The 14,973-nt window shown below is 43.7% G+C and overlaps 1 protein-coding gene across 1 annotated transcript in view; it reads right to left on the bottom strand.

The window, feature by feature from the left end:
* The window catches only part of Sdk1 (sidekick cell adhesion molecule 1), an 803,720-nt gene extending 790,335 nt beyond the window's left edge, over nt 1–13,385 (bottom strand). The window contains exon 1 of the mRNA XM_090329832.1: nt 13,106–13,385. Coding sequence (XP_090185958.1) covers nt 13,106–13,370 — 265 coding nt within the window. The 5' untranslated portion in view covers nt 13,371–13,385. The remainder of the gene's footprint in view (nt 1–13,105) is intronic.
* Nucleotides 13,386–14,973: the final 1,588 nt, after the last annotated feature.

Below are 14,973 nucleotides of genomic sequence, written 5' to 3' on the forward strand. Positions count from 1 at the left end.
ATACAAAGACCTGAGCATAGTACTTCCCCCCAGTTAATGAAAAGTACTTGGTAAAAATATTCCATAATACACATGAAGCATTCTATAACCTCATTTTTCACCTAATATACACAGACCATCCCTCTATGTTAACTGAGACTATTCCCCATCTTCCTTTTTTAATACCAACATAAGTATGGCAGTCTGGTATGCCATATGATACAAAAGAAGCCAGGAAATTCAAAGCCTCCTCACTTTGGTCATAGTGACCTGGTTTGGACTAATGTATTTATGGTCAGAGGAGTCCAGGTAAATCAGTTTCCTTGCTAAGAGTAGGAATGTCAAGTCAAATGAGTTAGCATGCCCCAGGTCTCCTCTCCCCTTGATGTGGCACAATCCATAGGGCAATCCACAGGCCACATGAAGCTTGGCTTCTATATAATATTGTCACTGCTACCAATACTATTTAGGGGAAATTCTAGCTTACTCTCTTCAGAGAAATCAACTTTGAAGCAATGGTAGATTAAAAAGAAAAAGACAAACCCACCTCTGGATGTGTTTGAAGCTGATACAATGCTAAAATTTTCAATTGATACAAAGTAGCTAGACAAGGTGTTCTAATATCTCTAATTCCAACACTCAGGATACTTCAGACAGGCATAGGATCACAGATGAGAAAAAAAGCAAGAATTACAACATATCCATCTACACAAATGAATATCACATGTTAAGTGTCATGCTTTTTTTACTCCCGAGAACAGCAGAGCTAGAGATGCATGCAGAAGACCATCTTTCTAACAATAACACTTTGATACTAAATTTAAGTAATTTTCAAATTTCAAGAGTTGGTGAGAACCAGAAATACCAAATTGCCACAAAATTGCAAGTGACTACATTGTTATATTACTCTCCATTGAGCTATCTCCAATCCCTCTATGTAAATGCTTTCTCTCACAGTAGTTAGAAGAAATTCATCTGCTTGCATTTAATTTATCTTTCTGATAGCCAAGATCCCAAGTCCCATTTTCCTATAGTTATGGCAATAAGATTCAGAATATGAAGGACAGCACTCAGGTCTTGATACTTGGGGATATAATTATCCAGGTGTTTAGTTGCTCCTCACTCCTGTTACTCACTGTCCATCTATTTCTCCAAGCACTAATCTGAACCCTTAGGTTCCACTATTGCCTATCTACTTGTTTCTGTACTAAAGGTTTGATCTCCCAAATTCCAAAGCATTCCTGTGGTGTAAAAAAGTCCTCTAGTAACTACACCCTCACTGCCAAACCCAAATCCTACAACCCCTACCAAAAAATATTACTTCATATGGAGATAGATGTCTATAGTGGTGGTTTGCCTCCTGAACATTTAAGACATTCCACTATGACAAATGACATGTTAGTGTGAACATATGCTTGCCTCTGGCAGCTTTGCCTTATTTTCTAGTGTTCAACCTAAAATGTGTCTAAGTATGAATTTATTTTTACTACTTAAGAATGGATCCATTGTGTTTCTGGAACTGAAAAACTAAGAGAAAGGGGGAAAGGGAGGGAAAGAAGAAGGGAGGGAGAGGGAAAGAGAGAGCTTGAGGAGAGGGAGAGGAAGAAGGAGAAGAAGAGGGAGGGTGAGAGAGAGGAAGAGAGAAAAAGGGAGGGAGGGAGGGATGGAGGGGGAGAGAGAGGGAGAGAAAGGGAGGGAGGGGGAGAAGCTGGGAACTGGTAGCTCACACCTGTAATCCTAACTACTCAAGAGACTGAGATCTGAAGATACAGGTTCAAAGCAGCCCTGGCTTGAGAGTCTGTGAGATTCTTATCTCCAATTAACTACCAGGAAACCGGAAGTGGCTCTGTGGCTCAAGGAGTAGAATGGTAGTACTGAGCTGAAGAGCTCAGGGACAGCACCCAGGCCTAGGGTTCAAATTCCACAACTGACAAGAGAGAGAGAGAGGGGGGGGGGGGAGGGGGGAGAAGAGAGAGGAGTAAAAGGAAGAAGGGAGGTAAAGAATAAAGGGAAAGAAAGAGATAGAGAGAAGGGAGAGGGAGAAAGGGAGAAAGACAGGACAGGACGGGAAGGGAAGAGAGGAAAAAAATCAACCAGTATATCATCTTATAGTGCCCCTCCTCCATTTCCTCTGTCTGGAAGCTTGCAGAGGTATACTGGACTAGACTTTATCATTCTAAAGTTCATGAATCTTAACCTCGCATTTTCCATCTCTTTATCCCTCAGTACTGTACTCTGAGCAATTTCCCCCAAATATCCTTTAAAAAATCAATAGTTTTACCTTCCATTATATCTACTTGGCTGTTTAACCTGTCCATTGAGGTTACTTTTTTAAATTTAATGACCATAATTTTCTTTTATAGGAGTTCTATTTGGTTCTTTCCCAAATCTGCATTCATTTTGTAATCTGTTTTTTTTTTCATTATGGTCTTCTTTTATTTCTAATAATTTTAAATAAAGTCATCTCTTTCATGTATTCTATCATCTCTACCTCCTGGAGCACTAATTCTCCAATTTGTAACATCTGCTGACTCTCCTTAACAGTGACTCATTTCCTCTGTGCCTGGACCATTTCTGATTTGCAAACTCATCTTTAACATGAGCTTTCCTCTGCAAGAATTGTAGGTTTTAATTTGCACTACAGGATAGTTTCACATTTACTTCTGAGGGCTCTATTAGTTTTCTTACTTCTAAACCAGATCTTATGCTAATTTTTCTCAATGTGAGGGTTAATTTCACCGTAAAAAAATATTAAATATTAAATTGAACCCATCCCCATTATAAGCTGTAACCTTAGGTTTAAGATGTCTTTATTTATTCCTAATAGCCATAACCCCCAAGAAGACAGCAAGTTACTTTGCACTTTCCCAGATGAGGAGGTAAGGTTTTAACAACTTTCTTTCTCATATGGAACAACCCTTCAGGTTCTATACTAAGGATCTCATCTTCACTTTTCCATTTTATGTAGACACAAGTCATGTCTCTTGCTTCTTTAGGAGACCAAACATCACCAAACTCTAGGGATCTGTATCCAGAGCTTAACACTACTCCAGACCTAGACTTCTGGATCAACTATGCTAGTGCTTCTGGTACCTGGGGATTTCCTGTTTCAAGCTCACAATTGCTTTTGTTATTGTTACATTTTGTCCACTTCTATGTGTTCCTAACAGTAAGGGAATATGAGTCCTCTACATCAGCCCTGGTGGCAATGTGGCTAGAAGTTTCTAGTAGTCTAATTTTGAAACTAAAGGAACTTTACATGATTATGATAATGTTACAGAATTATGATGACTACTTCCTATTTTTCCAGATGACAATAATCCAGATTCTCAACCCAGATTCCTCAAGAGCAAGTCTCAAATTTAAAGAAAGTATCCTCAAAAGTCATTTTAAGATTATTTTGTCACTATGCATTTCAAATGCCTTCATAATTCTACAGTATGAGAACATACCTAGTGACACCACTCATTCGTGACCAGTTCACACTAAACTCACAACTCCAATGAAATTATGTCAAGAAGATCACAATATCTCAGCTAATCAAATTTAATATCTATTTTTGGTCCCCAAACATTTGCTTCTCTCTGCAACCACATTACTATTCCAGTTTTCCTATCGTAGTACTGACCCAGTTCAAGGATTTATCATTTCTAGATTCTCACCACCATTCCCCACCTTTCCTACAGCACTCTCTCTTCCCTGCAATTCATCCAGGAAATCAGTCACCCCACTCCTTAACACTCCTGTAGTGATACTATACTCACACTCTGTACTATAGTGGCTCATGAGTCCATTATTCAGAGGCTGACTCCTTCCCACAAAAAGGCAAGTAATAATAGCAACACCTAACACTTAATGGCACATAATATGTACCAGACAAGGGGCTTAACCTCATGTATGAGATCAAATCCATGGATCTCCAACTGTATGAATCAGGTAAAATTGTTATACAGTCAAAGATGAGAAAGGGGAAGGCTCAAAGAAGAATATGTAAACAATCCAAGGAAGCACAGCAAGGAAGAGGCTGGATCAGTTTTATTCTATGCCAAGTTTGTCCTTTTTAAAATATGTGCTCAACTGTCTTCATAAATATTTACAGCAAATGATCCTCTTTTGATTATAAAAGCCCCCCTCTGTGTATAGCAAAAATGCCCCTCTTCTAATTGCAGAATTCACCTATCCAAACACCTTCCTAATGCCTATCTATAACCACCGAGACAATCAAAACCAAATTCATTGACCACACTGCACAATTTGAAGTGATCCAGTCTAATGAGCTACTGCACTAAGCACTTATTCATACAAGCTAGAAACCTGGACATGACCTTTGAGACTTTTTTCACAGTGCATACAACCTATTGGCAAACTCTCTGTTGCCCCTTAAATCTCTGAACTGTACCAACCTCAGTCTCTAATCCGTAACAACTACTTCCACCTCAACTGCTGCTGTTGCTCCTAGCTTAACTAGTCACTCATTGTAATTTCTTCCAGCAATTCTCAAATTTTCCAGTAGAAAACCTTGTTTCCACCTCCCTCAGGATGAAATTTAAACATAAATTTGATCATTTCACAAAATTGTGGACTCAGGGCCAAAGTTTTAAGTCAATCTTGAAGAGTATGCAGCTATAGGAATGCAAAAATTAGCAACAGCTGGGTTTCAACTACAAAGAAAAAAAAAGTTTTTCCATAATTCCAGAATAACACCAAATAGAAACATCAGCAAACAGATGATGACAAAGAGGACAATACCTGCGGGATTGTGGTGGTTGTAGTGTTGCTGAGAATCGAACTGAGGGCCTCACAAATGTGAGCATTTGACTCTTAACTCCTGAGACAAAGCTAAATCCCAAACCTATCCTAAGTTTCACGGTATCCTTCCACTTACACACTGTAACATACACATACATATACATACGTACACACACACACACACACACACACACACACACACCATTTCAATTAAATCCTTTAAGTAGCTTAGATGGATTTTCTAGCTTGCCACTAGTAAAAGACATAGCTCAGAAATAATAAACTTTAGAAAAGCCAAGATGGCACACGGCTTGGGGAGGGTTTGCTTACAAATGGGGAAAAACAGAAGCAAAGAAATTCTACATAAAGCAAAACACATATGGCCAGCAAATACACTAACATGCTCAATGTTTGCAAACTCACGCAACTTCTTTTAAAAGTATTATATAAAATGCTTTGAGGTAAGAGCCATGTTTTCCTTAATGTTGTACAAATCACCATAGCTTACAACAAAAGCTGAATTTTAAAAATGTACACATAGAAGCATGACTACACAATAATATAAATGATGAAGTTGCATGCCTGGAACTTATTCACTTTGGGAATAACTTATACATATTCTCCTATAATTAAAAAAAATTGTGGATCATGGAGCTTGAACTCTGGGCCTGGGCAGTGTACCACTCTACCCATGGGCCTGGAAGTTGTCCCTAAGCTCTTCAGGTCAAGGCTACCACCCTACCCCTGAGCCAAAGCCCTACTTCCCATTTTCTAGTGATTAATTAGAAATAAGAGTCTTGTGTTCTTTAGCCTAGGCTGGCTTTTGAACAGTGATCCACAGATCTCAGCCTCCTGAGTAACTAGAATTTCAGACATGAGCCACCATGCCAGGCTTATAAAATCTTTTTTGTGTGGTGACACCATACTACTACTATTATTGTATTTCCTAATTCTAATCTTACATTGTCAGGTATTATGAACTCTCTGTGCACTTAGTCAAAAAAAAATTTTATCTGCCCTAAGTATATTGAGAGGTTGTCTATCATGTAAGGAAAAATTAGCTGTGAGAAACAGATTATACTCTATATAAACACTTTTTCTGTTGCCATCTGGTGGTTCATATATAAAATAAGGCCTAAGATCCATCATACAAAAGGTCTTGATCACACAAAATCACAATCTCATTCTCCATGGCATGGCACCTAATACCTAGAACTTCCATTCACTTTGAAAATATGTCCTTTCTCATGAGAAAATCACAAATAATACACAAAATAACTGTGGAGATGATCACCTTCACCTAAGTAGGACTGGTGAAGCCTATGTCATACAAAAGCCCTCCTCACCCCAAAAATGTGAAATATATTCCTAACTAGTCTGCTTGTGTTGCTAAAATTCCCACCACCAATTATTGTTAATGAAGGTGAGTAGGTAGAGAGCTCCCCAAGCATCTGTCTCTGAATCAATGCAGCCATTCCTTGCTATCTGAATCTTACAGCCATTCTTCAGTTACATCTCTACATTTTCCCCTCTAGGAGGAATATTCATCTTTGTAAAAACAAGCTTCCAAACTTCTCATGGTAAAGAAGCAGGTCTAGAATAGAGAGAAGAGTTCTAAAAGGGAGAAAACACTGTGCCTGAGGCCGATTTTGCTTTTATCAATTAATCTGAATCTAGTCCAGTCTCTAAACCTCACATCTCCATGGAAAGGCTTTGTCAATTCAAAAAGAGTACTATTTAAGAATGTGCAGAAGACAGAAACACTGCATACTATAGTCCTAGCACATGTTCAACAAGAAAATCTTGAAAGACCAGGAAATTAATAGATTTTCTTGACTGGCATGTCAATTGTCAAGAAATTGAATTAGTTGATAGCTGTTAACTTCACTAGACATGTCTGGATATCAACATCATGCCAGCTAAACCTGTTAAAAGTGAAAAATCATTCTTTAAGGACCTTACGATTTACTAAAAGCCCCTAATGGTGTTAATTAAACCAACATAACATTAGATTGAGCCCAGAGATATCAATGGACACCATCCTCTAATCTCTTTAATTACTGATGGTCACTGTCCAGCAAATGTAAACACTCTCATAGCCACAATTATTTCATTGCTTCCTAAATTTCTTGCCACATTAATTGCCTCCTGTAGATTTTGAATCTTGATTTTTCTTCATTTAGATAAATAAGCATCTTCTACTTTAAGAAAATTTATTTCTCCAAACTTCAGGCTTAACACTGATAAATTACAGCACTAATTTGTTTTACAGAACCTAAAATTTTGAGCAAAAACCATTTCCAGGCTAGAGTAAATACATCATGTGTTAGATGGCAGCACCTAAGGAGAAATACTATATTATAGCATCTCAGTTCTTCAACATTGTAAATACCCTGACAAAAGTAAAATGAGAGAAAGATGCTAAGAGATAAGACATATGGACTTAAGTGTGTCTCCCCAGACTGAACACATGCTTAAGGAATCTAGGAAAGGGCAGACAAGATATAACATTTAGAAGATCAGAGAATCAGAGCACCACCATTTTGAACATTTACCCTAAACCTCTCCCTTTATAGGGAAAACAGGCTCATGAGGCTGAGACTTGCTCAAACTGCAAGGTAGTTTCAGAATGAGATAAAAACTGAGGCTACCCACAGTCCGGTGCTGCCAATCTTTGCCACATCTATGTTTCTTGGAAAGCTTTATAAAATCTATTCTCATTCCCACAATACCCATAGGAGATTGGGGCCAAGCTGACACAATGAGTCTGTGGCTCTCCAGCTGCTGGTCAGGAGGTCAAACCATATACTCAAGTGCATAACCAATAAAGTCTTCTTTCCTAAAACCATAGTGCCCTGATACCATCTATTATTTTTATATTTGGGTATAATAAAAGTAGCATTAGGATAAGAAAGCTTTAGAACTAGCAATAATAAATTCCCCCACTCCTCCTGAACAGGTACAGACCTAATAACTAGCAGGCATGTATCTGTCAGTGACAGACGTTCATTTCTCATATTCATGGAAAAACCTACTACCATGATTCCTATGTGCTACCATGTGATGGCAAGAGGTGCCAAACATAGTCAGAGTTGACAAAATATCTTTCTTAGAGTAGAATGGCACATACAAATGTCTATGCCCTTTTACTAACAGGGATGTACAAATTGGGAGCTTTAAAAGCTGCCATATAGAAATGTTGAAGTTAAACTATAATAAAGAAGACTACATGAATGTAAATGCTCAATTTCATTACAGAGACTATATCACAGCTTACTAGAATTATTTGGCCAAATAAAACTTGTACTAGCATCTCATAGTTTTAAATGAGTCTTACCTTTTCTTTATACTATGTCTTTCAATCTGTTTTTCATAACCCTCCCCCAACTGAATTATTATGCTGTAGACTTACAGGCTTCTAATGTCCCATCTACCACTTTAATATCTTAGAAAAACTTAAGCCATGACCCGTAAAATCTACATTCTATGATTCCTCCTCTGTGCCCATTTCATTCTCAGCTTTAGTCAGCCAACACTACTGGTTCTTTTGCTACAAGACACCCCAAGGATGGTCAGAAAATCAGTAGAAAGATACTACATATAAAAAACTTTTGCCACCAGGAATACCAAATTCTACATATCAACAAGACAACAACAACAAAAATCCCAAGGCCTCAGGATGGAAATATAAAGGCAACAGAGAGAAAATGTAGCTTCACCCTGTCAGGTGAACTTTGAGCTTCCCGCTTCGTTTTACCCCAACATTTGAAGGTACAGGAAACTTCCTATATGAGTACAGCTCCAGTATATAGGTGAGTTTCAACTGTTGTTAAATAAAACTTATGCTAAAGCAAAAGACCTATTCCTTGCATACTCTACCTCTTTGAGTCTTAAAATGCATTTACTTGAGTACAGTTGAAAAAATTTTCCAAATGTTCCTCAAAGAAATGGCTTAGTCCTATTGGCCTATTCAAAGGGTGATCGAATCACTGGCAAAGGACTACCACACCCCACTCTCAGTGAGAATGCAACTTATTTAACGGGGGGGGGGGGGGGGAGGAATATTCTAAAATGCTGACAGTCACTTTACTGGGAGAAGGGATATACAAAAATTATACACATTCCCCTTTCTTCCAAATTCTTTTTGTTGTCTCACAATCACTGCTGTAAGTAAGGTGACCTGAAACTTGAATTCAGGTAACTCAAAACAGTATCTAGAAAACATAGTCCACCCTCTTCCCTGTAGTACAGCTCAGACTGCTCCCTATCTACCACTCCCCTTACAACAGCAGGAGCTACATGGGAGACAATCCAGCCCAATGGCTATAAACTCACATTATATTCACAGACTCTAGGTCAGGGTTTTCTTTCTGGATGCATCACTACTAGTCCTGGGACTTTAGACAAATGCTTAACTCAGTACCTCAGTTTCCCTACAGGTAAAATGGGAACAAAAAACTGCCCGGCTCAGGAGTTGTGTGAAGAATGAGCCTTTAGTGCTTAGCACATAAGGGCTTCATTAAAGGAGAGCTACAGGTGGTTACAATGAGACTGCAGAGAAGTGATAATTGCTTACTGTTGGATTTACAAGATAGTTGCCAACCAAATGACTAGTTGCCATCTGTTAAATATGCAGTGGTCTAATAAGATTTAATTCAATAAGTTTCTGAGCACTTACTAAGAGTAAAACTCTAGTACAACACAGTGGTCTGAAACCCAAGTACCAGTTCAAGTTCAGCTCCCGAGATCCCAGTGGTTCATAAGGCACAAGGAGGAGGGGAAACAAAGCACCCCTGGATTAATGGAAAACAGTAAGAATCCAAAAGAAAGCTAGATCTGCAGTGACCTCAATTAACACTGCGTTGTAATTTCTCCATCAGACAAATGGCAGGAAAGCCTAATGAGTGGAGCTTACCTATGGCTAGGAAATGATCTAAGTATTCCAGATGGCAGGAAGTCAACATAAGGGCAAGATTATGGGATTAGCCAGCACAGAAGAAAAAAAGGCAATACAAAGAAACAAGAATTACTTGTGGAGCTCCCCTCTCCCATGCATGCTTTTGAGAACAAGCAGGTTTGAGCTCAAGGAACTATATTGTTTTTATTTCACTATGATTCTGATGCACACCCCAGGCTAGCACCAGGCATGAGTGCAACACTTTCAGTAGCAATAAAGAGAACATGTGATAAAGAAGCTGATTAGATAGTGAGATCAGGAAGTTGGATTTCACAGAAGACAGGTTCCAGATCCATAGATTCCTACCACTAGAATTTGACTGTTGGGAGATATGGAGAAATGGAAGCATGTGATCTCATTGAAGGAGGTAAAGCAGTGGTCTCAAAGTTAAACATCAGAATCACCCAAAGTACCGATATCCTACCACCTATGTCAAACCTGCAGTGAGCTAAATAGATTCTAGATGTGAGAACCAGGCACCAGTGTTTAAAGTTCCCAGGCGATTACAACATGTAACCAAGTTGTGTAGAGAGGTCTCCCGAGATCAGAGTAGGGAAGAGAGGAGTAATGGAAGCTCACAGATGTGAGTGTATATGACAATCACCTGGAAAGCAAGCTGTGGTTCATACTGCAAACAGAGCTGCAACACACCTATAGGGAACTACTAAATGACGTGTGAGGATTGCGGAGGACACCAACTCCAGATGAGAAACAAAACTACAGAAAGCATTCCTGTCCTTCTCTGCCTGACAAACACAAGTTCAATCTGTGAGGTATATTGAACAGGACCAGAATCCACAAGCTATAATATGTCCAGCTGTAAAACTAAAAGCACCAAGAGTTCACATGTGATACTGAGGACCAATCCATTGCCTTAAGAGTTCATCTTTTTAAACCATTCACATTCAGCTCCTTTTGGATAGCTGAAAGAAAGCATGCATTGCCATCTGTCTTTGACTTCCAGAAAGCCAAGGCCTTAAAGTCTTTTTAGGAATTCAGAGAAGTCATAAGCAACTAAACACACACCAATAAGCAGAGTATGCAATAGGAATTTTCATTCTATTATTGAAAAAAATAAACTCCAATATATTAAAATTACATTCTGAAAGACTGAAACCTGATGTTTTACATAATCAGCAATTACAGAGCCCTTCTTACAACTTCAGCAAAACACACAACTTGTCCTAAACATATGTTGCCCTTATTTTCTCCCAAGATGTCATAAACAAGCCTACCCACATAAAATACCATGAGAGAAATGCTTAATGAAAAATTAGGAACAGAATCCCCTAGCTACATAGCAATAAAATACATAGCTGGAGGTCCAACTTAGTGGTAAGTATTCCATCTACAATGTTACAATTGCTCTGCTAAGATTCAAGAGAATGTATTCCTTTGCATATGACCAAGTCATCAAGCCATCAGAAATCTCTATAGCAGCACCAGAATTTTCATTTTCAAGATACATGAGCTTTTGTCAAAATGGTGACATCTCCTCAGTAATATGCATTTTCAATTTGGTACAAAAAAGTGATGGATATATTACATATTTCACAGAGCACAGAGAACAGAAAGCTGTCAAAGAATTTAGAATTTGTGACAGCCTAGTTGAAATTTTACACAAAAAGATGTGTACACTTTCATAAAAATAGATACCAATGTTTGTACTAGTAAAAAATGTAAAGATTACTCCTTAATAACAAAGGTTATACATTGTTTAAATAGTAGAGATTTTATGAACATTCCGATTATGAAAATGCATACTTCGTGTAGCCTCAAAGTGGAACTATTAAAAACTTGAACTCTTGTAATCTACTTCAATAATCTACTTCAAAACATTGGCAGATGTCACTCAAATTCGTGCACAAGGTTTTACTGCACAGGGTATATGACTAAAATAAAAATTGTAACAGACTTAGCAAACACCATATCTAATGGAAAGGTCATCCTGAATGATTAAGTTTTGTCTCTTGAACTTGGCTTCCCTAACAATCAACAGAACCCAGATTACAAAGTGTTTTAAACAAAAAAGCAGCTCAATGTGAAGTAAAAATTTTACAAGAAATGGGAGAATTAACTTGAAGTACACCAATTTTTTTCCATATGGCACAACATGACAAGAGGCTTAAGGGGAGTCCAAGCACAATTCAGACAACACGAGATAAGCATTAATTACCTGCTATGCCACCTGATCCTAATAAATGTTCCTTTAAAATGGCATCACATTCAGATCATTATTTGTTACCACACAAAACTCATCTTCAGGAGACACAAAACACTGCCAATTTAAGTTTAACGCTCCCATCCTTCCTCGATGTAATTCCTTACTGTGGTAGTAATATTCCAAGACACAAGTCATGAACACCAAACTAGGCTGTCAAGAGCAAAACGGGTTTGCTAAGGTCTTTTTATAAAGACCCCATGAGGAAGAAGAAGGAGGAGGAGGAGGAGGAGGAGGAGGAGGAGGAGGAGGAGGAGGAGGAGGAGGAGGAGGAGGAGGAGGAGGAGGAGGAGGAGGGGAGGAGGAAGAAGAAGAAATAGCAGCAGCAGACTATATACATGCTTAATTTTTTTTCCTTAAGACCAGTGAAAACGGGATATTAACTGACAAAGGAATGGCACCAGTTTAAAAGGGGTAAATCGACATGGGCGGGGAGGGGTGGGGGAATACGATTCCACCTTGGTTTCCAAAGGTCATGTGGAATCAGCGTCTCTCCCTATTTTCCACCAGAGTGCTGTGCTCTAAACGGAAGCCAACAGAGGGAGAAAACACAAAGCGCAGTGGCAGAGCCTAGAGGCAGGCTCTCAAAGTTTTGCTCCACCGACCTTACCGTACGCAACCACTTGGGGTGGAGCAGCAGAATTGGGGGGGGGAGCGACATTGGTGAGGACGTCGCCCTGGGGAGACGGAAGGAAGAACGCGGGCGGCGTGAGGGTGACTGGCACTTGGTATTTGAAGTCCACCGCGGATGTCACTCACGGCTAACAAGCCTCTCCTCTGCGGTGCACCACGGACTCAGCTGCGAACCGACCCGCCTTTCATGCACGCAATAGGACCGGCCTCGGCTCGCTTACGAGGAGCCGGGGTCTGGGTCTCAACTTTGAAAGGGTTTTGCACAGCTTCGCTGAAAATAAGAAAAAGGCCGCAGAGGAGGGAGGCGCGTACCCCCCCCCCCCGCTCGCCCCGTCTCCCTCTCCTCGGATTTCTGCGTGGATTCAGACTCCCCGCATTCACCCCTCAGCCGTCGGCAGAGCGGACCCAGGCACTCCGGGAGGGAGACCGCGAACGCCCCGAGCCTGGCGCTCGCAAAGTTCGCCACGCCGCTCCCCGGGCCCAGGCGGGGCGGCGCCCACCCCGGAGCCCGCCGCCCGGCCCGCGCTGCCCGCCCCCAGCCCCCCCTCCCCGGCCCCGCGCCCTACCTTGCGCCCGCGCCCGGAACAAGTGCAGCTGGAGCGCCAGCAGCAGCGTCCACCATCCGCGTCCGCCCGGGATCAACTTTGTCGTCCGCCACTCCGCGCCCCGGCCAGGGGTCTGAGGTGCCGAGCGGGGCCACAGGCACTCGGGGTCCGGGTGGGAGCCCGGCGGGGTCCCCCGCGGCCGCCCCGGGCCCGCGCGCTCAGGGGCCGCCGCGCCGCCGCCGCCGCCGCCGCCGCCGGCCGCCGAGGGCCGGACGCCCCGGGTCATCACGAGGAGCCGCCACCCCCGGGCGCCGCGGGACGGGCTGGGGACGCGGGCGGCCGCCCCTCGCGGGAGCGCGCGCAGCGGCGCGGGGCTGAGGGGCGGCGTCCCGGTCCCCGTCAGGGGCTGGCGGCCAGGCGGGCTGAGGAGAAGTTGTCAGCGGGGAAGAGAAATGCCCGGCACGCCGCCTTCGCTCCCCGAGCCCGCCGCCCCGCGGCCGGAACGCCGGGCCCACAGCGCTCTCCGAGGGGGTCCGCTGGCGTTTGAAGAGAAGCCGCCGCCAATGCCGCTGCCACGGCCGCCGCTGCCTCCGCCGCCCCCGCCCAGCGCTGAGGAGAAAGTGCGCCCGCCCGCGCGCCGGCTCTCGCCTTGGCCGCCGCCGCGCCCCATTCACAGCCCAGTCGCACGCGCCGCCCGCGCCCGCCGCCCGCCGCTGATTGGTTGGCTTCGCGTCTGGGGCCCGCCCCCACCCCTTGGAGCTCGCCTGTGTTCAAACTCGCCGCGCCCGCCCGCTCGCAATTTCGCGCCGGCGAAGCGCTGGGTTCCTGGCGGCTTCCCGCGCCGGCTGCGCCCCCTAGGGACCCTCGGCGGGGACTGCAGTCGGCGCCGTCTCGGCACGCGCTCTCCGTAGCGGAGCTGGGCCCCCCGAAGCGCGGGGCAGGGCGGCGCCTCCTCCACCGCCCCCTGGGGGCGAGGAGGCACCCGGGTGGGGCGGGGGGGGGGGGGCACCAAGTGCGGAGGCGCAGGTGCGGCGAGGCGCTCAGATCCTGCTAGACCTCGGGGCGGAGAGCAAGTGGGCACGCCCCTCCACGCGCCCCGGGAGCCGCCCTGCTCGCGCCTTGGGCTCTTGAGGCTGGGTAGTTGGGAGCCAAGTTGCTTGGTGATTGCAAGGAAAACCATGCGCGAGCGGGTTTGCAATTTCCAGCAACCAGAGACAGCCTTGGGCGCACGCACGCTGCTGCCCGCGCAGAGTATGGACCCGGCTTTCGAGAGGCGGCCAAGGTCATGTTTGGCCAGAAGGACCGAGGCGCCGAAAGCTTCCCGGCCTGGGAGTGGGCTGGCCTGGGGAGCTGGGGCGGGGGAGGGGGCTGGGCGCGGGTGCTCAGCCGCATATGGTAAGCATTAGCCGAGTTTATGGGGTGAACTAAGCGTTCTGCATCTGAGAGGCCAGGATTTTGTTAGAGGGAGGGTGAGCACAGTCTGCTAAGGGGGTGGGGTGGGGGCTGTGATGGTAATGGGGTGAAGTCATATAAGTGGGGCAGAGGTCACTGGACTTGGAGTGTCCCAGCACTGTACTGAACCCACCCCATCCCACCCCCGCCAACAACAACAACAACAACAAAAAACAACCACTTGTTGCAGACTGGTCTGTTTTGTGTTGTGTGTCTATTATCCCAACCAAGACAGTTCCCAGGTGGGAGTGTGGAAAAAGGGAGTAGAAAGGGCGGGGAGCTGGAGCTCAAAGCTCTGGTTTGCAGAGCCCTGGTGGTGAACTGGCCAGGCTCAAGCTCCCCATACAACTCCCTTATGGAGTCTTAAAACAGGGAAGGGAAAATGGGGAAACTGAGGTTCCAAGACAGTGGCCAAATGTAAAAGGTTGTATTAAGAT

Source organism: Megascapheus bottae, chromosome 3 (genome assembly GCF_031878675.1).
Source record: "Megascapheus bottae isolate mThoBot1 chromosome 3, mThoBot2.hap1, whole genome shotgun sequence".
Classification (NCBI taxonomy): domain Eukaryota; kingdom Metazoa; phylum Chordata; class Mammalia; order Rodentia; family Geomyidae; genus Megascapheus; species Megascapheus bottae.